This window comes from Scyliorhinus canicula, chromosome 1 (assembly GCF_902713615.1).
Source record: "Scyliorhinus canicula chromosome 1, sScyCan1.1, whole genome shotgun sequence".
NCBI classification, from domain to species: Eukaryota; Metazoa; Chordata; class Chondrichthyes; order Carcharhiniformes; family Scyliorhinidae; genus Scyliorhinus; species Scyliorhinus canicula.
Genome location: NC_052146.1, coordinates 1,328,643 through 1,355,025, shown reverse-complemented (window position 1 = coordinate 1,355,025; position 26,383 = coordinate 1,328,643). Strand labels below are relative to the sequence as shown.

Genomic DNA, 26,383 nt, shown 5'->3' with positions numbered 1-26,383 from the left:
ATCAAAGAAGCGCCTCATCCTCATCGGCCCCGTGGGGGTTTCGAGGTATACAGCTTGCTCTAAAATCCCTGAATACCCTGTTCAATCCTGCTGGGTCTCCAACCCGGTTCCCTGCCCTGTCCACTACCATCCCTATCTCCCTGGCCGCCTCCCTCTTCCTAAGTTGCTATGCAAGCATTCTGCTGGCTTTCTCCCCATACTCATACACCGCGCCCCTGGCCTTTCTGAGCAGCTCTACGGCCTTCCCAGTGGATGGCACCCCCAGCTCCGCCTGCAGTCTCCGTCGTTCCCTAAGTAGCTCTGACCTCGGGGAGTCCGCATATTCCCTATCCGTCCGTATCATCTCCTGCACCAGTCTGTCCATCTCTGCCCTATCCGTTCTGTCCCTATGGGTTCGGAGTGAGATCAGTTCCCCTCTCACCACCGCCTTCAGCGTCTCCCAGAGCACCGCTGCTGAGACCTCCCCTGTATCGTTGACCTGCAGGTAATCCTGCATGCATTTTCCCACTCTCTCTCACACCCTCTCCTCTGCCAACAATCCCACCTCTAACCTCCATTGTGGGCGCTGGTAACTTTCTTTGCAGACCAGCAGGTCGACCCAATGTGGAGCATGGTCCGAAATAGTGATCGCTGAGTATTCTGTATCCCTCACCCCCTCCAAAAGTCCCTACTCATAAATAAGAAGTCAATACGAGAATAAACCTTGTGAACATGTGAATAGAACGAGAACTCCTTCCCCGTCGGCTGGCTCATTCTCCAGTGGTTCACCCGCCCCATTTGTTCCATGAACCCTCTCAGTTCCCTTGCCATTGCCGGGACCCTGCCCGTTCTGGAGCATGACCGGTCCAGATCGGGATCGAGGACTGTATTAATGTCCCCACCCATAATCAGCTTGTGTAAATCCCAAGTCGGGGATTTTCCCCAGCAGCCTTTTGATGAAATCTGCATCATCCCAGTTTGGAGCATAGACATTCACTAGGACCACCCTCACCCCCTCAAGCTTGCCCCGGACCATGAGAATCTACCATCCCCATCCACAACTGTGCTGTCTGCCTCAAACTTAACCCGTCTGTTAATCATGATCGCGACCCCTCTGGTCTTAGCGCCAAGCCCCGAATGGAAGACCTGGCTAACCCAGCCCTTCCGTAATCTAATCTGGTCTGTCACTTTCAAATGTGTCTCCTGCAGCAACATTACATCCGCCTTCAGAGCCCGTAAGTGCGCGAACACACGTGTCCTCTTGACCGGCCCGTTTAATCCTCTAACATTCCAGGTGATCATCCTGGTTGGAGGGCACCCCCCCCCCCCCCCCCCCCCCCCCGGACGCCGATCAGCCATCCCCCTTTTGGGCCCACCCCCTGCCCCATGTACTGCACCTCCCCAGGTCCGCCTCTTTGGCAGCTCCCACCCCCCGACCTCTTCCCTGTTACCTGGTTCAGTTCCCTCCCTCGTCAGCAGATTCATCTCCCCCCCCCCCCCCCCCCCCCAGCAACAACCCCTTGTAACCTAACCCCTGCCATACACTGACTGTATACACCCCCCCACCTTGCTCCCGTTGGCTACCTCAAAGCAGCTAGCCTGGTGGCTCTCAACTCCGGTGCCACCATGTCTCCCACCTATTATCCCCCCGCTCCCCTCTCCCCCCCGCCCATCAACACCACCTCCCCAGAACAGCCCTGTTTGAGCAATCGCTCTGGGACCAAAACAGAGAGAAAACAAACAAAGAGCAAAGCTCACCCCCACAATAGTGCAATTCAAACTGTGTAATGGTGGGCGCTACCACCCACCCCAACATTCCCAGAAAAATAGCAAAAAGAATCTGAACAGCCCCCCAGCGCCCAAACACTTAAACTTTAACTATAACTTTGGCTTTAACTTTAAAACTTTCAAACAGGCAAACACAAACACAAGAACACTCCCAATTTTAAATAAAAGAGCCGAACGACAATCGCTAACACGAAGGGCAATCTGCGAACAAATGCAAACATCCTTAATACACTCTAACTTGAGTCCATGGGTCCTCAGTTCGGCAGCAGTCCATGCCCCTTAGCGAAGTCCATCGCTTCCTCCAGGTCGTCAAAATAATGTTGCTGTTCCCAGTATTTGACCCAAAGCCACGCCGGGAAAAGTAGCCCAAACTTGACCTTCTTTTCAAACAGGATCTCTTTAATTTGTCTGTAGGCTGCCCTCCTTCTGGCCACCTCCTGGCTCAGATCCTGGTAGATGCGCAGGACACTGTTGTCCCATGAGCAGCTCTTCGTGCTCTTGGCCCACTGCAGAACCCGCTCCTTGTCCACGAACCTATGGAACCTGACCACTATCGCCTGGGGTGCCCCCCCCCCTTCCCCCTTCCCCCTTCGTGGCTGCCTCGCCTACACTCTGTGTGCCCTGTCCAGCTCCAACGGACGCGGGAAGAAGTCATCCCCCACCAGCTTCTGCAGCATGTCTGCCACATATGCCGTGGCATCCACTCCCTCGGCCCCCTCCGGGAGCCCAATGATTCTCAGATTCTGCTGGCATGACCTGTTTTCCAGGTCCTCCAGCTTGTCCATCAGCCTTGATTGCTGCTCCTTTAACTTTCTAATTTCCACATCGTTACCGTTTGGAAATCCGCCTGCTCTTCCACTGTCTTCTCCAGTGCCTGGACCTTCTTATCCTGAGCGTCCAGTTCTGGTCCAGTCACTCCACCGCTTTCTGGAGCGGTTCCAAATTATCCCGCTTCAGTGCTGCAAAGCTCTCTTCAATGACCTTCAGCATGTTGTCCAGCGCTGTCCGGACTGTCCGTTCTGTGGTCCGTTCGTCGGCCATCTTTCCTCCCACTTGAGCTTCCACATCACTTTTGTTCAGCCCCTTCTTCGCCTGTTTTCGCTCCCTTCTGCACCTTAAGTCCATACAACTCTGTATGGATTCAGATCTAGAGTGCTATTGCTTTTCACTCCAGCGCTCAAAAGTTCAAAAAAGTCGGGGGGAAAAGTTCTAAAAGTCTGACTGGAGCGAGATCCACCAAATGCGCGACTTACTCCCTCATCGCCGCCACCGGAAGTCCATCACCACAGGAAAATTGACAGGAAGTGTTCTTAGATGTAAGCTTTTTAATGTATGTAAATATTGAAATAAATGTGCATGTTTTGCTCCATTTAAACTTTGTGTAATCACTCCTAGTTCCGACTGTGGATACAACACGGGTCAGTTGGCTGCTTGAACAGATGGTGAAAATTAAACATCCTGTACTGCTTGTGGGAGAATCTGGTACTTCCAAGACAGCGACAACACAGAACTTCCTTAAGAATCTGAACACCGATGTTAATGTACGTACCAGGCTGTTTACTGCCTCTGCCGCTCTGTCACTTCTGTAGAGAGGTTTGCAGTGGGCCTGTCCAGGGATCTGTGCACCAGGACCATTCCTTTCCTTAAATAAAATCAAATACTGCGGATGCTGGAATCTGAAATAAAAACAGAAATTCTGTATAAACTCAGCGGGGTCTGACAGCATCTGTGGAGAGAAACACATTGAACGTTTTAAATCCATATGACCCACAGATCTAAAAAGGGATAGGAATGTGCAGAATTATTTCAGAGAGGGGATGGTGTGGAGTGGAAAATCAGTGACAGGTCAGAGTTAAGGCAAGATTAACAAAGATATCACAACATGAGACAAAGGGGTTGTTAATGGTGCCATTTGGGTGTGAAGGGTGGTAATAGTGGCAGAGGTAGGATTGCAGAACACGATAGTGACATTTAAGGGGCACCTTGACAAATACATGAATAGGATGGGAATAGAGGGATACGGATCCCGGAAGTGTAGAAGATTTTAGTTTAGTCGGGCAGCATGGTCGGCACGGGCTTGGAGGGTTGAAGGGCCTGTTCCTGTGCTGTACTTTTCTTTGTTCTTTGGGTTACATAGAGAACAGAGGTCAGAGCTCATTTGGAGCAGAACTGAGCAACAAGGGACAGTGGCCATGTGGGGAATGGGTGGGGTTGATGTTGGGACAAACCGAGAGAATCAAATTACAGAAAAAGCTGAGAATCTTCTCCACAGAGCTGAAAGGGAGATTTGATAGAGGCATTCAAAATAGTGAGGAGTTTTGATGGAACAAGGAGAGGGAAACAAGTGAAATGAGGATGGTAAGCAGAGGACATAATTTAAAATAATTGACAAAAGAACTGAAGGTGAAATAAAGAGACATTTCTCCACACAGAGGCTTGTAAAGATTTGGAGTACGCGATCTGAGAGAGTGGTGGGATCAGATTCCATAGACCGTTCAAAAAGCAGTTTGACATTTAGGATAGTGGGCCGAAAGCTGCTGTGTGCGACTAAATGGGATAGGTCTTTCTCAGAGCTGACACAGGCATGATGGGCTGAATGGCCATCTTTTGTGTTGTAACATTCTATGATTGCTTCAGTCTTTCTCTATAGCTATCATTCATTTTAGTTTAGCAGTTAAAGGTGTTTCAAATAAATTTCTTGATCATTTAGCTGTTGTTGACAATCAACTTCTCCTCTCGGACCACCTCGATGGATGTACAAAGAAATCTCGAGGCAAATGTAGAGAAAAGAACCAAAGTTACCTACGGTCCACCCATGGGGAAACGTCTCTTAGTCTTCATTGATGACATGAACATGCCACGGGTAAGTGGGATACTTGTGCATTTATCACAAATCAGACAATGAAGAGAAGGAATTAACTTTCACATAGAAGGTGTGGAAACAATTGGATATATAAATGTTTAACAGATGGCCCCATTATTTATCCTTTAGGTTATAAATTGTTCTGATCATTGTGATGTTCTTTGCTTTCTGGATGAGGATGACTTTGACGTGTAGAATCGCAGAAAGAACATCAAGCTATGTTTTAAACAAAGCTTATTTATTAAATCTACAACTGAAATAGATTGAACTTCTTACTAAGTTACAAAGGATGATAAATAAACTAAACTACGATTTATTTACAGAGTTTCTGAAAACACGACTACTCTTTATCCCGCCTAATCACCTATTCCCCGAATCAAGGGCATCACGTGATTCATGCTATGCTCTTGATCACATCTAGTGATTGGAAGCATTCACATTATTAACCCTTCATTTACCATACAATATACATAGTGTCACAATCATGACATTTCTGTGTACTCAACAATATTCTGAATCTTTAACAACAACCATTTAAAAATACTATTACCATGAGAGAGGGGAGATAAAACCAGCTCATGTGAATGGGGTGGAGCACCAATCATACTGACCAGGGTGCATTTCTGCTCAGTTAGGAATACATGAGATATAAGGGCAGGAGTCGGACAGGAGGCTTCCTTGAGTCTGCCACGCTGTTTCAATATTATTACAGCTGATATACATCTCCACTTTCCCACTTGCCCTCCATATTGTTCCACCTTGCGCCATTATACAGTGAGGATGACCATAGCAGACAGGGAGATACAACACAGTTCCCTATGGTGAAAGAGGACCAGAGGATCAATAGCTCGAATTCAGAGACACTTGTCTCGTTGTAGAGTTACCTCAGCCTCTGAGTGCCATTCTCCTGCTTTCTGTGGAGAGCTGGAAAGAATGTACTCTTCTCCAATCGAATGGAGTCCTACAGCACGTGGAACAGAACATCACAGATGCTGAGCCCCACAGTGTACCAACACAGGAAGGGCAACAAGGAATGGGTCCCATGGTTCACACAAAATGTTCTTCCTATTTCCAGGGAAAGGGTCACTTCTGAAAACTAAGACCAACAATTCTGAAAACAGAAATAACGCTTATTTTAAAAAAAGAATGATTTAATGGGAGATGAGCATTACTGACAAGGCCAGCCAATCCTAATGCTGTCCTTCCTGAGCCACCTACCCAATGTAGGTACACCCACAGTACGGTTAGGAAGAGAATGCCAGGATTCTGAGAGTCCCAGTAACAGTAGAGACATATATGGGAAGTAACAAGATGCTGTAAGGTGCTGAAGATGATAATCTGCTGGTGCTTGGTGCTTTCTCTTTACGATGTGGACAGAGTGGCTTACCAGGCATTACAGAGAGAAGCTATGAGTCAACCACACTGCTGTGGGACTGGAGTCACATGTAGGCCTGACCCGGAATGGCTACACATTAGTTTATGGGTTTTTATGATCATTGATGATAGTTTCAATGTCACCGTTAGTGCACAAACTAGTTTTCAATTCCGGATGTTATTGATTGAATTTAACTTCCACCAGCTGTGGTGGTGGGATTTGAAGCCTTGCCTCCAGAGCCTCCGTGTTACTAGTCCAGTGACATCACCACAACACCATCATTCTCCCCGAAAGGTAGTGGATTGAATATCAGATGGCTTCTAAATTGGACGCACTGACCACGCCCATGTTCCAAAATTAGAATCATAGAATCCCTGCGGTGCAGAAAGAGGCCATTCGGCCCATCATGTCTGCACAGAACCTCTGAAAGAGCACCCCACCCATGCCCAATCCGCCACCTTATCACCGTAACCCCACCTAGGGGCAATTTAGCATTTCCAATCAACCTAACCGGCACATCTTTGGACTGTGGGAGGAAACCAGAGCACCCGGAGGAAACGCACGCAGACACGGGCAGCACGGTAACATAGTGGTTAGCACAGTTGCTTCACAGCTCCAGGGTCCCAGGTTCGATTCCGGGCTTGGGTCACTGTCTGTGCAGAGTCTGCACCTTCTCCCTGTGTCTGTGTGGGTCTCCTCCGGGTTATCCGGTTTCCTCCCACAGTCCAAAGATGTGCAGGTTAGGTGGATTGACCATGTAAAACTACCCTTTGTGCCCAAACTTGCCCTTAGTGTTGGGTGGGGTTACTGGGCTATGGGGATAGGGTGGTTGTGTGGGCCTTGGTAGGGTGCTCTTTCCAAGAGCCGGTACAGACTCAATGGGCCAAATGGCCTCCTTCCGCACTATAAATTCTATGAACGTGCAGACTATGCAAAGACAGTCACCCAAGGTCAGAAATCGAACCTGAGACTCTGGCGCTCTGAGACAGCAGTGCTAACCACTATGCTGCCCCATTGAAGCATTGGATTTCCCCTTCGTTATCTATAAGAGATTTTAGGGAATGTGGTCATACATTTAGTGTGTCAGTAATTCAGCACTTCCTGTCTAATTTAGATGATTTCTTCCTAAAATCATTTCTTTTGCTTCAAAGTTCAGTTGGCTTTGTTGATTGTTTCAAACCAGGTTGATGAATATGGTACGCAGCAACCTATAGCTCTACTCAAACTTATCTTGGAGAAAGGTGGAATGTACGATCGTGCAAAGGAACTGAACTATAAGATTCTGAAGGACCTGGGCTTTGTTGCTGCTATGGGGAAAGCAGGAGGCGGACGCAATGTAGTGGATCCTAGATTTATCTCGCTTTTTTGTGTTTTCAACGTAACATTCCCAGAGGAGGAATCACTGTTTTCAATTTATGCTTCAATTCTGAAAGGGCACACATTGGTACGTATTTGAAAAAAAAGATTAATATATTGTTCTTTTTGGTGGAAAGTCTTCTATTAAAGAGCAATGTTTTCCTATATCTTGCAAATGATTAAGATTTTTTGCAGGAATTGAGTGCTGAGGTTATAGGGGCCTCTCTTGATGGTTCTTTAGAGAAACTGAATCATGGAACTAGAAATGCCCCAATGGTAGATCCCTGATTATCCTGAGTTAGCTGGGAAAGGGCTGAACTCTGATGGGAGTGCTCACAGCACCTCTGTGACAGTCAAGTTGTCATACGGAAGGGGGAAGTTTTGGTATTCTGAAAGACATTAAAGTGGACAAGTCCCCAGGACTGGATGGGATCTATCCCAGGTTACTGAGGGAAGCGTGGGACTAAATAGCTGGGGTCTTAACAGATATCTTTGCAGCATCCTTGAGCACGGGTGAGGTACCGGAGGACTGGAGAATTGCTAATGTGTCCCTTTGTTTACGAAGGGTAGCAGGGATAATCCAGGGAATTTAGACCTGTGAGCTTGACAATCAGTGGTAGGCAACTGTTGGAGAAGATACTGAGGGATAGGATCTATTCACATCTGGAAGAAAATAGACTTATCAGTGATAGGCAGCATGGATTTGTGCAGGGAAGGTCATGTCTTACAAACCTAATAGAATTCTTTGAGGAAGTGACAAAGTTAATTGATGAGGGAAGGGCTGTAGATGTCATATACATGGACTTCAGTAAGGCGTTTGATAAAGTTTCCCATGACAGGTTGATGGAAAAAGTGAAGTCGTATGGGGTTCAGGGTGTACTAGCTAGATGGATAAAGAACTGGCTGGGCAACAGGAAACACAGAGTAGTGGTGGAAGGGAGTGTCTCAAAAATGGAGAAGGGTGACTAGTGGTGTTCCACAGGGATCCGTGCTCGGACCACTGTTGTTTGTGATCTACATAAATGACCTGGAAGGAAGGTATAGGTGGTCTGATTAGCAAGTTTGCAGATGATACTAAGATTGGTGGAGTTGCAGATAGCGATGTGGACTGTCAGAGAATACAGCAAAATATAGATAGATTGGAGAGTTGGGCAGAGAAAGGGCAGATGGAGTTCAATCCAGGCAAATGTGAGGTGATGCATTTGGAAGATCAAATTCAAGAGCGGACTATATGGTCAATGGAAGAGTCCTGGGGAAAATTGATGTACAGAGAGATCTGGGAGTTCAGATCCTTGTACCCTGAAGGTGCAACGCAGGTCCGATAGAGTGGTCAAGAAGGCATACAGCATGCATGCCTTCATCGACGGGGTATTGAGTACAATAGTCGGCAGGTCATGTTACAGTTGTATAGGACTTGGTTAGGCCACATTTGGAATACTGCGTGCAGTTCTGGTCGCCGCATTACCAGAAGGATGTGGATGCCTTGGAGAGGGTGCAGAGGAGGTTCACCAGGATGTTGCCTGGTATGGAGGGGTGCTAGCTATGAAGAAAGATTGTGTAGATTAGGATTGTTTTCGTTGGAAAGACGGAGGTTGAGGGGGGACCTGATTGAGGTCTACAAAATTATGAGAGGTATGGACAGGGTGGATAGCAACAAGCTTTTTCCAAAATTGGGGGTGTCAATTACAAGGGGTCACGATTTCAAGGTGAGAGGGGAAAGTTTAAGGGAGATGTGCGTTGGAAGTTTTTTACGCAGAGGGTGGTGGGTGCCTGGAACGCTTCGCCAGCGGAGGTGGTAGAGGCGGGCACGATAGCGTCATTTAAGGTGCATCTAGACAGATATATGAATGGGCGGGAACAGAGGGAAGTAGACCTTGGAAAATAGGAGACAGGTTTAGATAAAGGATCTGGATCTGCGCAGGCTGGGAGGGCCGAAGGGCCTGTTCCTGTGCTGTAATTTTCTTTTCTTTCTTTTCAATGAATGTGACCCCAGTAAGGTGAGATATGTGCTTCCTGTTTGACCATTTGTGTTTTCCCAACTGGAAGAGGCACGAAAAGAGGGAAAGGAGTGTTGTGTTCTCAAAGTGGTCTCTCTGTTCTGCAGACTTTCACAGAAGAACTCCAAGCTATTTGCATTAAGATGACGTCTGCTACTCTAGAATTGTACAAGTTGATTGTACAGGAACTGCCTCCAACTCCTTCAAAATTTCACTACATCTTCAATCTGAGAGACCTATCGAGGGTGTACAGTGGACTCGTCCTTGCTACTCCTGAGAGGTGAGACTAAAAGGCTGTGTTTGGGTGGGGGGGGATACAGAAGGCCCACCTCAGATTGGTCACCTGGAAAATCAGGGTACTTCATGTCTCTGCGAAAAGATCATGGCTGATTCTTCACTGTCGGAATTCACCGTTAAGCTGGAGATTTCCCAATGGTGGGTGGCTATCCGCAATGGGAAATCCATTGGCCGTTAAGCTGGTGATTTCCCAATGGTGGGGTGCTATCTGCAATGGGAAATCCCATTGCCGTTAAGCTGGTGATTTCCCAATGGTGGGGGGCTATCCGCAATGGGAAATCCCATTGGCCGTTAAGCTGGAGATTTCCCAATGGTGGGGGGCTATCCGCAATGGGAAATCCCATTGGCCGTTAAGCTGGAGATTTCCCAATGGTGGGGGGCTATCTGCAATGGGAAATCCCATTGGCCGATTAGAAGGACGGAGAATCTTCGCCCACCTGAAAAGTAGAAAAGCCGACAGGAGACACACCTGAGGGAGAGGGGCTGACTGTGGGGAAGAAAGAGCTGGGTGGGGCAGATCTACCATTCGTACAGCTGGGTGGGACAGATCTACCATTCGTACAGCTGGGTGGGACAGATCTACCATTCGTACAGCTGGGTGGGACAGATCTACCATTCGTATAACTGGGTGGGACAGATCTACCATTCATATAACTGGGTGGGGCAGATCTACCATTCGTACAGCTGGGTGGGGCAGATCTACCATTCGTACAGCTGGGAGGGGCAGATCTACCATTCGTACAGCTGGGTGGGACAGATCTACCATTCGTACAGCTGGGTGGGACAGATCTACCATTCGTATAACTGGGTGGGGCAGATCTACCATTCGTACAGCTGGGTGGGGCAGATCTACCATTCGTACAGCTGGGTGGGACAGATCTACCATTCTTACAGCTGGGTGGGGCAGATCTACCATTCGTACAGCTGGGTGGGACAGATCTACCATGCTTACAGCTGGGTGGGGGCAGATCTACCATTCGTATAACTGGGTGGGGCAGATCTACCATTCGTACAGCTGGGTGGGACAGATCTACCATTCGACAGCTGGGTGGGACAGATCTACCATTCGTACAGCTGGGTTGGGCAGATCTACCATTCTTACAGCTGGGTGGGACAGATCTACCATTTGTACAGCTGGGTGGGGCAGGTCTACCATTCTATAACTGGGTGGAACAGATCTACCATTCGTACAGCTGGGTGCGACAGATCTACCATTCTATAAACTGGGTGGGACAGATCTACCATTCTATAACTGGGTGGGACAAGATCTACCATTCGTACAGCTGGATGGGACAGATCTACCATTCTATAACTGGGTGGGACAGATCTCCATTCGTTACAGCTGGGTGGGGCAGATCTACCATTCGTACCAGCTGGGTGGGACAGATCTACCATTCGTACAGCTGGGTGGGGCAGATCTACCATTCGTACAGCTGGGTGGGACAGATCTACCATTCGTATAACTGGGTGGGACAGATCTACCATTCGTATAACTGGGTGGGGCAGAGCTACCATTCGTACAGCTGGGTGGGGCAGATCTACCATTCGTACAGCTGGGTGGGGCAGATCTACCATTCGTACAGCTGGGTGGGACAGATCTACCATTCGTACAGCTGGGTGGGACAGATCTACCATTCGTATAACTGGGTGGGGCAGATCTACCATTCGTACAGCTGGGTGGGGCAGATCTACCATTCGTACAGCTGGGTGGGACAGATCTACCATTCTTACAGCTGGGTGGGGCAGATCTACCATTCGTACAGCTGGGTGGGACAGATCTACCATTCTTACAGCTGGGTGGGGCAGATCTACCATTCGTATAACTGGGTGGGGCAGATCTACCATTCGTACAGCTGGGTGGGACAGATCTACCATTCGTACAGCTGGGTGGGACAGATCTACCATTCGTACAGCTGGGTGGGGACAGGTCCTACCATTCGTACAGCTGGGTGGGACAGATCTACCATTCTTACAGCTGGGTGGGACAGATCTACCATTCGTACAGCTGGGTGGGACAGGTCTACCATTCTATAACTGGGTGGAACAGATCTACCATTCGTACAGCTGGGTGCGACAGATCTACCATTCTATAACTGGGTGGGACAGATCTACCATTCTATAACTGGGTGGGACAGATCTACCATTCGTACAGCTGGATGGGACAGATCTACCATTCTATAACTGGGTGGGACAGATTACCATTCGTACAGCTGGGTGGGGGCAGATCTACCATTCGTACGCTGGGTGGGGCAGGTCTACCATTCTATAACTGGGTGGGACAGATCTACCATTCGTACAGCTGGGTGGGACAGATCTACCATTCGTACAGCTGGGTGGGGCAGATCTACCATTTGTACAGCTGGGTGGGACAGATCTACCATTCGTACAGCTGGGTGGGACAGATCTACCATTCTATAACTGGTGGGGCAGCTCTACCATTCGTACAGCTGGGTGGGACAGATCTACCATTCGTACAGCTGGGTGGGACAGATCTACCATTCGTACAGCTGGGTGGGACAGATCTACCATTCTATAACTGGGTGGGACAGATCTACCATTCGTACAGCTGGGTGGGACAGATCTACCATTCGTACAGCTGGGTGGGACAGATCTACCATTCGTACAGCTGGGTGGGACAGATCTACCATTCGTACAGCTGGGTGGGGCAGATCTACCATTCGTACAGCTGGGTGGGACAGATCTACCATTCTATAACTGGGTGGGACAGATCTACCATTCGTACAGCTGGGTGGGACAGATCTACCATTCGTACAGCTGGGTGGGGCAGATCTACCATTCGTACAGCTGGGTGGGACAGATCTACCATTCGTACAGCTGGGTGGGACAGATCTACCATTCGTACAGCTGGGTGGGACAGATCTACCATTCGTACAGCTGGGTGGGACAGATCTACCATTCTATAACTGGGTGGGACAGATCTACCATTCGTACAGCTGGGTGGGACAGATCTACCATTCTATAACTGGTGGGGCAGATCTACCATTCGTACAGCTGGGTGGGACAGATCTACCATTCGTACAGCTGGGTGGGACAGATCTACCATTCGTACAGCTAGGTGGGGCAGGTCTACCATTCGTACAGCTGGGTGGGGCAGATCTACCATTCTATAACTGGGTGGAACAGATCTACCATTCGTACAGCTGGGTGGGGCAGATCTACCATTCGTACAGCTGGGTGGGGCAGATCTACCATTCGTACAGCTGGGTGGGACAGATCTACCATTCGTACAGCTGGGTGGGACAGATCTACATTCTATAACTGGGTGGGACAGGTCTACCATTCTATAGCTGGGTGGGACAGATCTACCATTCTATAACTGGGTGGGACAGATCTACCATTCGTACAGCTGGGTGGGACAGATCTACCATTCTATAACTGGGTGGGACAGATCTACCATTCGTACAGCTGGGTTGGACAGATCTACCATTCTATAACTGGGTGGGGCAGATCTACCATTCGTACAGCTGGGTGGGGCAGATCTACCATTCTTACAGCTGGGTGGGGCAGATCTACCATTCGTACAGCTGGGTGGGACAGATCTACCATTCGTACAGCTGGGTGGGACAGGTCTACCATTCGTACAGCTGGGTGGGGCAGATCTACCATTCTATAACTGGGTGGGACAGATCTACCATTCGTACAGCTGGGTGGGACAGATCTACCATTCGTACAGCTGGGTGGGGCAGATCTACCATTCGTACAGCTGGGTGGGACAGATCTACCATTCTATAACTGGGTGGGACAGATCTACCATTCGTACAGCTGGGTGGGACAGATCTACCATTCGTACAGCTGGTGGGACAGATCTACCATTCTATAACTGGGTGGGACAGATCTACCATTCGTACAGCTGGGTGGGACAGATCTACCATTCTATAACTGGGTGGACAGATCTACCATTCGTACAGCTGGGTTGGACAGATCTACCATTCTATAACTGGGTGGGGCAGATCTACCATTCGTACAGCTGGGTGGGGCAGATCTACCATTCTTACAGCTGGGTGGGGCAGATCTACCATTCGTACAGCTGGGTGGGACAGATCTACCATTCGTACAGCTGGGTGGGACAGGTCTACCATTCGTACAGCTGGGTGGGGCAGATCTACCATTCTATAACTGGGTGGGACAGATCTACCATTCGTACAGCTGGGTGGGACAGATCTACCATTCGTACAGCTGGGTGGGGCAGATCTACCATTCGTACAGCTGGGTGGGACAGATCTACCATTCTATAACTGGGTGGGACAGATCTACCATTCGTACAGCTGGGTGGGACAGATCTACCATTCGTACAGCTGGGTGGGACAGATCTACCATTCGTACAGCTGGGTGGGACAGATCTACCCATTCGTACAGCTGGGTGGGGACAGATCTACCATTCGTACAGCTGGGTGGGACACATCTACCATTCGTACAGCTGGGTGGGACAGATCTACCATTCGTACAGCTGGGTGGGGCAGATCTACCATTCGTACAGCTGGTGGGACAGAATCTACCATTCTATAACTGGGTGGGACGATCTACCATTCTATAAACTGGGTGGGACAGATCTACCATTCTATAACTGGGTGGGGTAGATCTACCATTCGTACAGCTGGGTGGGCCAGATCTACCATTCTATAACTGGGTGGGACAGATCTACCATTCGTACAGCTGGGTGGGGCAGATCTACCATTCGTACAGCTGGGTGGGACAGATCTACCATTCTATAACTGGGTGTGACAGATCTACCATTCGTACAGCTGGGTGGGACAGATCTACCATTCTATAACTGGGTGGGGCAGATCTACCATTCGTACAGCTGGGTGGGACAGATCTACCATTCTTACAGCTGGGTGGGGCAGATCTACCATTCGTACAGCTGGGTGGGGCAGATCTACCATTCGTACAGCTGGGTTGGGACAGATCTACCATTCGTACAGCTGGGTTGGGCAGATCTACCATTCTATAACTGGGTGGGGCAGATCTACCATTCGTACAGCTGGGTGGGACAGATCTACCATTCTTACAGCTGGGTGGGGCAGATCTACCATTCGTACAGCTGGGTGGGACAGATCTACCATGCGTACAGCTGCGTGGGACAGGTCTACCATTCTATAACTGGGTGGGACAGATCTACCATTCGTACAGCTGGGTGGGGCAGATCTACCATTCGTACAGCTGGGTGGGGCAGGTCTACCATTCTATAACTGGGTGGGACAGATCTACCATTCGTACAGCTGGGTGGGACAGATCTACCATTCGTACAGCTGGGTGGGGCAGATCTACCATTCGTACAGCTGGGTGGGACAGATCTACCATTCTATAACTGGGTGGGACAGATCTACCATTCGTACAGCTGGGTGGGACAGATCTACCATTCTATAACTGGGTGGGACAGATCTACCATTCGTACAGCTGGGTGGGACAGATCTACCATTTGTACAGCTGGGTGGGACAGATCTACCATTCGTACAGCTGGGTGGGACAGATCTACCATTCTATAACTGGGTGGGGTAGATCTACCATTCTATAACTGGGTGGGACAGATCTACCATTCGTACAGCTGGGTGGGGCAGATCTACCATTCTATAACTGGGTGGAACAGATCTACCATTCGTACAGCTGGGTGGGGCAGATCTACCATTCGTACAGCTGGGTGGGACAGATCTACCATTCGTACAGCTGGGTTGGACAGATCTACCATTCTATAACTGGGTGGGACAGGTCTAGCATTCTATAACTGGGTGGGACAGATCTACCATTCTATAACTGGGTGGGGACACATCTACCATTCGTACGCTGGGTGGGACAGATCTACCATTCTATAACTGGGTGGGACAGATCTACCATTCGTACAGCTGGGTGGAACAGATCTACCATTCTATAACTGGGTGGGACAGATCTACCATTCGTACAGCTGGGTGGGACAGATCTACCATTCGTACAGCTGGGTGGGACAGATCTACCATTCATATAACGAGTGGGACAGATCTACCATTCGTACAGCTGGGTGGGACAGATCTACCATTCTATAACTGAGTGGGACAGATCTACCATTCGTACAGCTGGGTGGGACAGATCTACCATTCTATAACTGGGTGGGACAGATCTACCATTCGTACAGCTGGGTGGGACAGATCTACCATTCTATAACTGGGTGGGACAGATCTACCATTCGTACAGCTGGGTGGGACAGATCTACCATTCTATAACTGGGTGGGACAGATCTACCATTCGTACAGCTGGGTGGGACAGATCTACCATTCGTACAGCTGGGTGGGACAGATCTACCATTCGCACAGCTGGGTGGGACAGATCTACCATTCGTACAGCTGGGTGGACAGATCTACCATTCTATAACTGGGTGGGACAGATCTACCATTCGTACAGCTGGTGGGACAGATCTACCATTCTATAACTGGGTGGGACAGATCTACCATTCGTACAGCTGGGTGGGACAGATCTACCATTCGTACAGCTGGGTGGGACAGATCTACCATTCTATATTTGGGTGGGACAGATCTACCATTCGTACAGCTGGGTGGGGCAGATCTACCATTCGTACAGCTGGGTGGGACAGATCTACCATTCGTACAGCTGGGTGGGACAGATCTACCATTCTATAACTGGGTGGGACAGATCTACCATTCGTACAGCTGGGTGGGGCAGATCTACCATTCGTACAGCTGGGTGGGGCAGATCTACCATTCGTACAGCTGGGTGGGACAGATCTACCATTCGTACAGCTGGGTGGGACAGATCTACCATTCTATAACTGGGTGGGACAGGTCTACCATTCTATAGCTGGGTGGGACAGATCTACCATTCTATAACTGGGTGGGACAGATCTACCATTCGTACAGCTGGGTGGGACAGATCTACCATTCTATAACTGGGTGGGACAGATCTACCATTCGTACAGCTGGGTTGGACAGATCTACCATTCTATAACTGGGTGGGGCAGATCTACCATTCGTACAGCTGGTGGGGGCAGATCTACCATTCTTACAGCTGGGTGGGGCAGATCTACCATTCGTACAGCTGGGTGGGACAGATCTACCATTCGTACAGCTGGGTGGGACAGGTCTACCATTCGTACAGCTGGGTGGGGCAGATCTACCATTCTATAACTGGGTGGGACAGATCTACCATTCGTACAGCTGGGTGGGACAGATCTACCATTCGTACAGCTGGGTGGGGCAGATCTACCATTCGTACAGCTGGGTGGGACAGATCTACCATTCTATAACTGGGTGGGACAGATCTACCATTCGTACAGCTGGGTGGGACAGATCTACCATTCGTACAGCTGGGTGGGACAGATCTACCATTCTATAACTGGGTGGGACAGATCTACCATTCGTACAGCTGGGTGGGACAGATCTACCATTCTATAACTGGGTGGGACAGATCTACCATTCGTACAGCTGGGTTGGACAGATCTACCACTCTATAACTGGGTGGGGCAGATCTACCATTCGTACAGCTGGGTGGGGCAGATCTACCATTCTTACAGCTGGGTGGGGCAGATCTACCATTCGTACAGCTGGGTGGGACAGATCTACCATTCGTACAGCTGGGTGGAACAGGTCTACCATTCGTACAGCTGGGTGGGGCAGATCTACCATTCTATAACTGGGTGGGACAGATCTACCATTCGTACAGCTGGGTGGGACAGATCTACCATTCGTACAGCTGGGTGGGGCAGATCTACCATTCGTACAGCTGGGTGGGACAGATCTACCATTCTATAACTGGGTGGGACAGATCTACCATTCGTACAGCTGGGTGGGACAGATCTACCATTCGTACAGCTGGGTGGGACAGATCTACCATTCGTACAGCTGGGTGGGACAGATCTACCATTCGTACAGCTGGGTGGGACAGATCTACCATTCGTACAGCTGGGTGGGACACATCTACCATTCGTACAGCTGGGTGGGACAGATCTACCATTCGTACAGCTGGGTGGGGCAGATCTACCATTCGTACAGCTGGGTGGACAGATCTACCATTCTATAACTGGGTGGGACAGATCTACCATTCTATAACTGGGTGGGACAGATCTACCATTCTATAACTGGGTGGGGTAGATCTACCATTCGTACAGCTGGGTGGGCCAGATCTACCATTCTATAACTGGGTGGGACAGATCTACCATTCGTACAGCTGGGTGGGGCAGATCTACCATTCGTACAGCTGGGTGGGACAGATCTACCATTCTATAACTGGGTGTGACAGATCTACCATTCGTACAGCTGGTGGGACAGATCTACCATTCTATAACTGGGTGGGGCAGATCTACCATTCGTACAGCTGGGTGGGACAGATCTACCATTCTTACAGCTGGGTGGGGCAGATCTACCATTCGTACAGCTGGGTGGGGCAGATCTACCATTCGTACAGCTGGGTTGGGACAGATCTACCATTCGTACAGCTGGGTTGGGCAGATCTACCATTCTATAACTGGGTGGGGCAGATCTACCATTCGTACAGCTGGGTGGGACAGATCTACCATTCTTACAGCTGGGTGGGGCAGATCTACCATTCGTACAGCTGGGTGGGACAGATCTACCATGCGTACAGCTGCGTGGGACAGGTCTACCATTCTATAACTGGGTGGGACAGATCTACCATTCGTACAGCTGGGTGGGGCAGATCTACCATTCGTACAGCTGGGTGGGGCAGGTCTACCATTCTATAACTGGGTGGGACAGATCTACCATTCGTACAGCTGGGTGGGGACAGATCTACCATTCGTACAGCTGGGTGGGACAGATCTACCATTCGTACAGCTGGGTGGGACAGATCTACCATTCTATAACTGGGTGGGACAGATCTACCATTCGTACAGCTGGGTGGGACAGATCTACCATTCTATAACTGGGTGGGACAGATCTACCATTCGTACAGCTGGGTGGGACAGATCTACCATTTGTACAGCTGGGTGGGACAGATCTACCATTCGTACAGCTGGGTGGGACAGATCTACCATTCTATAACTGGGTGGGGTAGATCTACCATTCTATAACTGGGTGGGACAGATCTACCATTCGTACAGCTGGGTGGGGCAGATCTACCATTCTATAACTGGGTGGAACAGATCTACCATTCGTACAGCTGGGTGGGGCAGATCTACCATTCGTACAGCTGGGTGGGACAGATCTACCATTCGTACAGCTGGGTTGGACAGATCTACCATTCTATAACTGGGTGGGACAGGTCTAGCATTCTATAACTGGGTGGGACAGATCTACCATTCTATAACTGGGTGGGACACATCTACCATTCGTACAGCTGGGTGGGACAGATCTACCATTCTATAACTGGGTGGGACAGATCTACCATTCGTACAGCTGGGTGGAACAGATCTACCATTCTATAACTGGGTGGGACAGATCTACCATTCGTACAGCTGGGTGGGACAGATCTACCATTCGTACAGCTGGGTGGGACAGATCTACCATTCTATAACTGAGTGGGACAGATCTACCATTCGTACAGCTGGGTGGGACAGATCTACCATTCTATAACTGAGTGGGACAGATCTACCATTCGTACAGCTGGGTGGGACAGATCTACCATTCTATAACTGAGTGGGACAGATCTACCATTCGTACAGCTGGGTGGGACAGATCTACCATTCTATAACTGGGGTGGGACAGAATCTACCATTCGTACAGCTGGGTGGGACAGATCTACCATTCTATAACTGGGTGGGACAGATCTACCATTCGTACAGCTGGGTGGGACAGATCTACCATTCGTACAGCTGGGTGGGACAGATCTACCATTCGCACAGCTGGGTGGGACAGATCTACCCATTCGTACAGCTGGGTGGGACAGATCTACCATTCTATAACTGGGTGGGACAGATCTACCATTCGTACATGCTGGGTGGGACAGATCTACCATTCTATACTGGGTGGGACAGATCTACCATTCGTACAGCTGGGTGGGACAGATCTACCATTCGTACAGCTGGTGGGACAGATCTACCATTCTATATTTGGGTGGGACAGATCTACCATTCGTACAGCTGGGTGGGGCAGATCTACCATTCGTACAGCTGGGTGGGACAGATCTACCATTCGTACAGCTGGGTGGGGCAGATCTACCATTCGTACAGCTGGGTGGGGCAGATCTACCATTCGTACAGCTGGGTGGGGCAGATCTACCATTCGTATAGCTGGGTGGGACAGATCTACCATTCGTACAGCTGGGTGGGGCAGATCTACCATTCTATAACTGGGTGGGACAGATCTACCATTCTATAACTGGGTGGGACAGATCTACCATTCTATAACTGGGTGGGACAGATCTACCATTCGTACAGCTGGGTGGGACAGATCTACCATTCGTACAGCTGGGTGGGACAGATCTACCATTCTATAACCGGGTGGCTTTAATGGGAAATCCCATTGACGAGCAGCAGGAATTCAGAATCTCACCGCCAGTGAACGGCAACCCCCGTGAAACACGCGGCTGGGGCCCGGAGAATCCCGCCCAGATCATCAGTTAACCGTTTAAACTCAGGTTCAGACAATGTTCCCTGATACTTTAAGCTTAAACTGTGTTATAATTCCGGTCAACCTGTGCTTGACCGACTCCAAGGCTATTATATCTTTCCTGAAAGCCCAGGACCTGAGCTGTTACGTAAATATAACTTGTAGTTTTTAATTTGTATCACTTGTCACCAAACACATTTCCTCGCTCATTCCAATTCTTGTCCAATCACTAAATTAGCTGCTTCACTTTCAAATCTGTATCTTGCTGGTTTGTCTGGTTCCCCCCACCCCTGGTCTGTTGGTCTTTGTGGAAGTACAAAGTGCGAAGAAACATTCTGGAATGTAATTTGGTCCGTATTGTTTAGTGATTATTTAACTGTATCTCTGTGCGACCGTTGTGTTGATGGGAACCATTACAGCGGAGGAATGTAACAGTATGTGAAGGTCTTTGAGCTTTCTCGAGATTGCTTCACTGTTTAGTCTGATTATGGCTGATGTGTGTTACAAATTCATTTACCTATCCTGGCCCTGTATCCCTTGGCATCCTTACCTCACAAAAATCAATTGATCTTTGATTTGGAAAGTTTCAATTGTCCCCCATTCACCACAGGTTTCAATTGTCCCCTATTCTGCCTTCTTTATACAAGAGAATTTGTTCATTTATTAACTTAATTTATTAATCTCACAATTACTCTCAACCTTCTATTATTTGCCAAGGTTTCAGACAGTTGGACAGATGGTCAGGCTCTGGAGGAATGAATGTCTTCGAGTGTTCCATGACAGGCTCATCAATGAAGATGACAAAAAGCGGGTTAGTATAAAAATAAACCCAGAGATCCAAGAGTGACCATTGGACTAAATTTTCTCAGCGCCACGGTGATGGGCTGGGCTGGAAGTGTGACAGGTGGATATGTCAGGAAGAGATAAGCCTAAGGCCTTCCTACTGCCATGGCATATTGCATGCTGGGCAGCCAAGTGAACCATCCAATGGCCCAATTAAACCACTTCCCACCCTCGCTCAGACCAGGAGGTCCCACCGTCATGTGTGGTGACCACCAAATACGCCCTGACGCTCCCTCACTGGGTTTCTTGAGTGGGACCTCCTCAATGGGGCCTCCCTGACTGACGGAGGGAGACCCTGCAGCCACTACACCCAAAGTGCTGCTGCCACAAATTGGCCCATTCTCCAAGGTTGGCTCCCACTTCCATTCAGCCCAAACGGCAGCAACTCTTCCCCCTCCTCTGGAAAATTCACACCCTGATTTCAGATTATACAAATTTCTGACCAAAAGCACATTTAAGTTGTACCATTTAAACATACAAAAATAAGGTGAATTTTTGTCAAAAAGATCAAAAGATTGCTCACTCAATATCCTTTCCTTTAATGATTTTTCCTTTCCATTATTTTTGGATTTTAAGGTTCAAGGCCATATTGCAAAATTAATCGAGGAACATTTCCCAAGTGTAGTGGACCAGGCCCTGAGGGATCCAATATTGTTTGGGGACTATCGAACTTTCATGAATGAGGGAGAACCTCGTATATATGAAGATATTCAGGATTACGAGGCAGCGAAAGCTCTGTTTCAGGTATACAGTAAAAGCTGATAAGTAATTGCAAGATAAAGCCTGATAATGACTTATCATAGAATATACAGTGCAGAAGGAGGCCATTCGACCCACTGAGTCTGCACCAGCCCTTGGAAAGAGCACCCCACTTAAGCCACTAAGGACAATTGATCATGGCCAATCCACTTAACCTGAACATCTTTGGATTGTGGGAGGAAACCGGAGCACCCGGAGGAAACCCACGCAGACATGGGGAGAACGTGCAGACTCCGCACAGACAGTGACCCAAGCTGGAATCGAACCTGGGACCCTGGAGCTGTGAGGCAGCAGTGCTAACCCCTGTGCTACCGTGCCGCCCTCTGTTCATTGCCACTTGAGTTATTTAACTTTGAATGCAGCATCATTGTTAGTTTTGACCAACTCTCTCACATCTTTATGCCAGAAATTGCGAGTTCAAGCATGTGATACAGGCTGAGGTGCTGGTGCAGTGCTGAAGAAGGAAGTCACTGTCTCACTTCCTGTGTGTCTGCTCAGAGACGGGTGTTGAAGAACCCATGGCACATTTTCTCAGTGGCATGGAAATATTCCTGTTCCAAGAGAAGCAGATTTATTGGTCATTTCTGTTTGTGGATCTTACTGAATGTAAAATGGCTGCTGTATTTGCTGACATAATGGCAGCAGCTGTATATCGAATTCAGGTTTCCTTGAACTTAGAGAAAGTCAGTAGCGGGTGGGAAAAGCAACGTCCGCCACACAGCCCCGTACCTAGAGACAAAAAACAGCAAGGGTGACTAGTGACACACCTGCCCCGCTGCAACTAGTGACACACCTGCCCCGCTGCAACTAGTGACACACCTGCCCCGCTGCAACTAGTGACACACCTGCCCCGCTGCAACTAGTGACACACCTGCCCCGCTGCAACTAGTGACACACCTGCCCCGCTGCAACTAGTGACACACCTGCCCCGCTGCAACTAGTGACACACCTGCCCCGCTGCAACTAGTGACACACCTGCCCCGCTGCAACTAGTGATACACCCGCCCCGCTGCAACTAGTGACACACCTGCCCCGCTGCAACTAGTGACACACCTGCCCCGCTGCAACTAGTGACACACCTGCCCCGCTGCAACTAGTGACACACCTGCCCCGCTGCAACTAGTGATACACCTGCCCCGCTGCACACCTGCCCCGCTGCAACTAGTGACACACCTGCCCCGCTGCAACTAGTGACACACCTGCCCCGCTGCAACTAGTGATACACCTGCCCCGCTGCAACTAGTGACACACCCGCCCCGCTGCAACTAGTGACACACCTGCCCCGCTGCAACTAGTGACACACCCGCCCCGCTGCAACTAGTGACACACCTGCCCCGCTGCAACTAGTGACACACCTCCCCCGCTGCAACTAGTGATACACCTGCCCCGCTGCAACTAGTGACACACCTGCCCCGCTGCAACTAGTGACACACCTGCCCCGCTGCAACTAGTGACACACCTGCCCCGCTGCACACCTGCCCCGCTGCACACCTGCCCCGCTGCAACTAGTGATACACCTGCCCCGCTGCAACTAGTGACACACCTGCCCCGCAGCAACTAGTGATACACCTGCCCCGCTGCAACTAGTGACACACCTGCCCCGCTGCAACTAGTGACACACCCGCCCCGCTGCAACTAGTGATACACCTGCCCCGCTGCAACTAGTGACACACCTGCCCCGCTGCACACCTGCCCCGCTGCAACTAGTGACACACCCGCCCCGCTGCAACTAGTGACACACCTGCCCCGCTGCAACTAGTGACACACCCGCCCCGCTGCAACTAGTGATACACCTGCCCCGCTGCAACTAGTGACACACCCGCCCCGCTGCAACTAGTGATACACCTGCCCCGCTGCAACTAGTGACACACCTGCCCCGCTGCAACTAGTGACACACCTGCCCCGCTGCAACTAGTGATACACCTGCCCCGCTGCAACTAGTGACACACCTGCCCCGCTGCACACCTGCCCCGCTGCAACTAGTGATACACCTGCCCCGCTGCAACTAGTGACACACCTGCCCCGCTGCAACTAGTGATACACCTGCCCCGCTGCAACTAGTGATACACCTGCCCCGCTGCAACTAGTGACACACCTGCCCCACTGCAACTAGTGATACACCTGCCCCGCTGCAACTAGTGATACACCTGCCCCGCTGCAACTAGTGATACACCTGCCCCGCTGCAACTAGTGACACACCTGCCCCGCTGCAACTAGTGATACACCTGCCCCGCTGCAACTAGTGATACACCTGCCCCGCTGCAACTAGTGATACACCTGCCCCACTGCAACTAGTGACACACCTGCCCCGCTGCAACTAGTGATACACCTGCCCCGCTGCAACTAGTGACACACCTGCCCCGCTGCAACTAGTGATACACCTGCCCCGCTGCAACTAGTGATACACCTGCCCCGCTGCAACTAGTGACACACCTGCCCCGCTGCAACTAGTGACACACCTGCCCCGCTGCACACCTGCCCCGCTGCAACTAGTGACACACCTGCCCCGCTGCAACTAGTGATACACCTGCCCCGCTGCACACCTGCCCCGCTGCAACTTAGTCCCCAGAGGATCGGGGCAACATTTTTAAAGACGGCCCCAGTGCTAAGGAGTTTATCCTGAAACTCTCTCGGCGGCACTCCCAGGGGGTGGTGCCTGGGTACAGCCCTCTCCCCCTGGAGCGATGGACTTACCTGAGCTTTCCTGCCAGGCACGGCTTCTGCTGACTAGGTACACACCAAGGGAGACCAGTCGGCCTTTACGCTGTTCTGCCCTCACGCTGATGTGAATGGATTTTCTGATGGAGGGGGGGGGGAGATTGATTCAATGTAGAGGCCTGATAATGATATGCTAATTCATTCAAATAATATTCCTGCCGTTAAAAGTCACTGAAGGGAGAGGGACAATTATGTTCACACCGACAAGAAACATGATTTGGCTATTCTGGTGCGATTTCCCACTCCCATCAAACCCACCCGACGTGATCGAGAGCAGAAACCTCAAACATACTCATTCATTGGCAGGGAACATTTCCAGATGTTTGTGGGACAGATGAGAGGATGTAAATGCAAGTAGATGTTGTGTGAAACTGAAACCAATTCCAACTTCATTTGGCTCTGAATGCACTGACAATGTGACAGTCAGATATAAACTGCGGGATTCTCCGTCGGCAGAGTCCTCCGGACCCGTGGGTTTCCCCACGGTGTGGGGTGGCCAATATGGGAAACCCCATTGGCCGGCTGCAGGACCGGAGAATCCCGATGCCGGCGGTGAAGCGTGCCGGAAAACACAACTGGCGGGCCGGAGAATCCTGATGTCGGCGGGGGCACGCCGTGCTGGAAAACGGGGATTACGAACTGGAGAAACCCCTCACTGGTTAAAATTAATTTATTCTTTGCTAGGAAATTTTGGAAGAGTACAATGAATTCAAGGCTCATATGAAGCTGGTGTTATTTGATGATGCTCTGGAGCATTTAACCCGTGTTCATCGCATCATTAGAATGGATCGTGGACATGCCCTTCTTGTTGGTGTTGGTGGATCAGGCAAACAGTCTCTGACTAAACTGGCAGCATACGCAGCTAATTGTGAGGTAAGTGGCTGTATTCCCTCTTCCCCGCACAATACACAGCTCGCATTGCAACAAATGTCATCAGACTAAACAAAGAACAATACAGCACAGGAACAGGCCCTTCAGCCCTCCAAGCCTGTACCAGTCATGATACCAACCTTTGCAAAAACCCTCAGCCCTTCCTTGTGCCGTATCCCTCTATACCCATCCTATCCATGTGTTTGTCAAGATGCCTTTTGAACGCCGTTAATGTATCTGCTTCCACACCCTCCCCTGGCAACGCGTTCCAGACACTCACCACCCTCTGTGTAAAAACCCTGCCTCACACATCTCCTCTAAACTTTGCCCCACGGACCTTAAACCTATGCCCCCTGGTGACTGACCCCTCCACCCTGGGAAAGAGTGCCTGCCCATCCACTCTATCCATGCACCTCATAATCTTGTAGACCTCTATCAGGTCGCCCCTCAACCTCCGTCTTTCTAATGAAAACAGTCCGAGTCTATTCAGCCTCTCCACATAGCTAACCAGGCAACATCCAGACCAGGCAACATCCTGGTAAACCCCTCTGCACCCTCTCCAAAGCCTCCACATCCTTCTGGTAGTGTGGTGACCAGAATTGGGCGCAATATTCCAAGTGCGGCCTCACCAAGGTTCTATACAACTGCAGCCTGACTTGCCAGTTTTTATACTCGATGCCCCGTCCAATGAAGGCAAGCATTCCGTCTGCTTTCTTGACTACTTTGTCCACTTGTGTTGCCACCTTCAAAGATCTGTGGACCTGCACACCCAGATCTCTCTGATTTTCTCCATTTCTAAGAGTTTTGCCATTTACGGTATATTTTCCCTCTATGTTAGACCTACCAAAATGCATTACCTAACATTTTTCTGGATTAAACTTCATTTGCCATTTCTCTGCCCAAGTCTCCAACCTATCTATGTCCTGCTGTATCCTCTGGCAATCCTCAACACAATCTGCCACTCCACCAACCTTGGTGTCATCCACGAACTTACTAATCAGACCAGCTACATTTTCCTCCAAATCGT

The 26,383-nt window shown here is 49.8% G+C and overlaps 1 protein-coding gene across 1 annotated transcript in view; it reads left to right on the top strand.

Annotated features, from left to right (window-relative positions):
* LOC119977131 (dynein heavy chain 10, axonemal-like) overlaps nt 1-26,383 on the top strand; it is a 552,876-nt gene that overhangs the window by 337,245 nt on the left and 189,248 nt on the right. Inside the window, 7 exon segments of the mRNA XM_038817763.1 lie at nt 3,163-3,308; nt 4,478-4,630; nt 7,189-7,449; nt 9,466-9,638; nt 20,884-20,977; nt 21,586-21,753; nt 25,171-25,359. Of these exon segments, the coding sequence (XP_038673691.1) occupies nt 3,163-3,308; nt 4,478-4,630; nt 7,189-7,449; nt 9,466-9,638; nt 20,884-20,977; nt 21,586-21,753; nt 25,171-25,359 (1,184 nt within the window).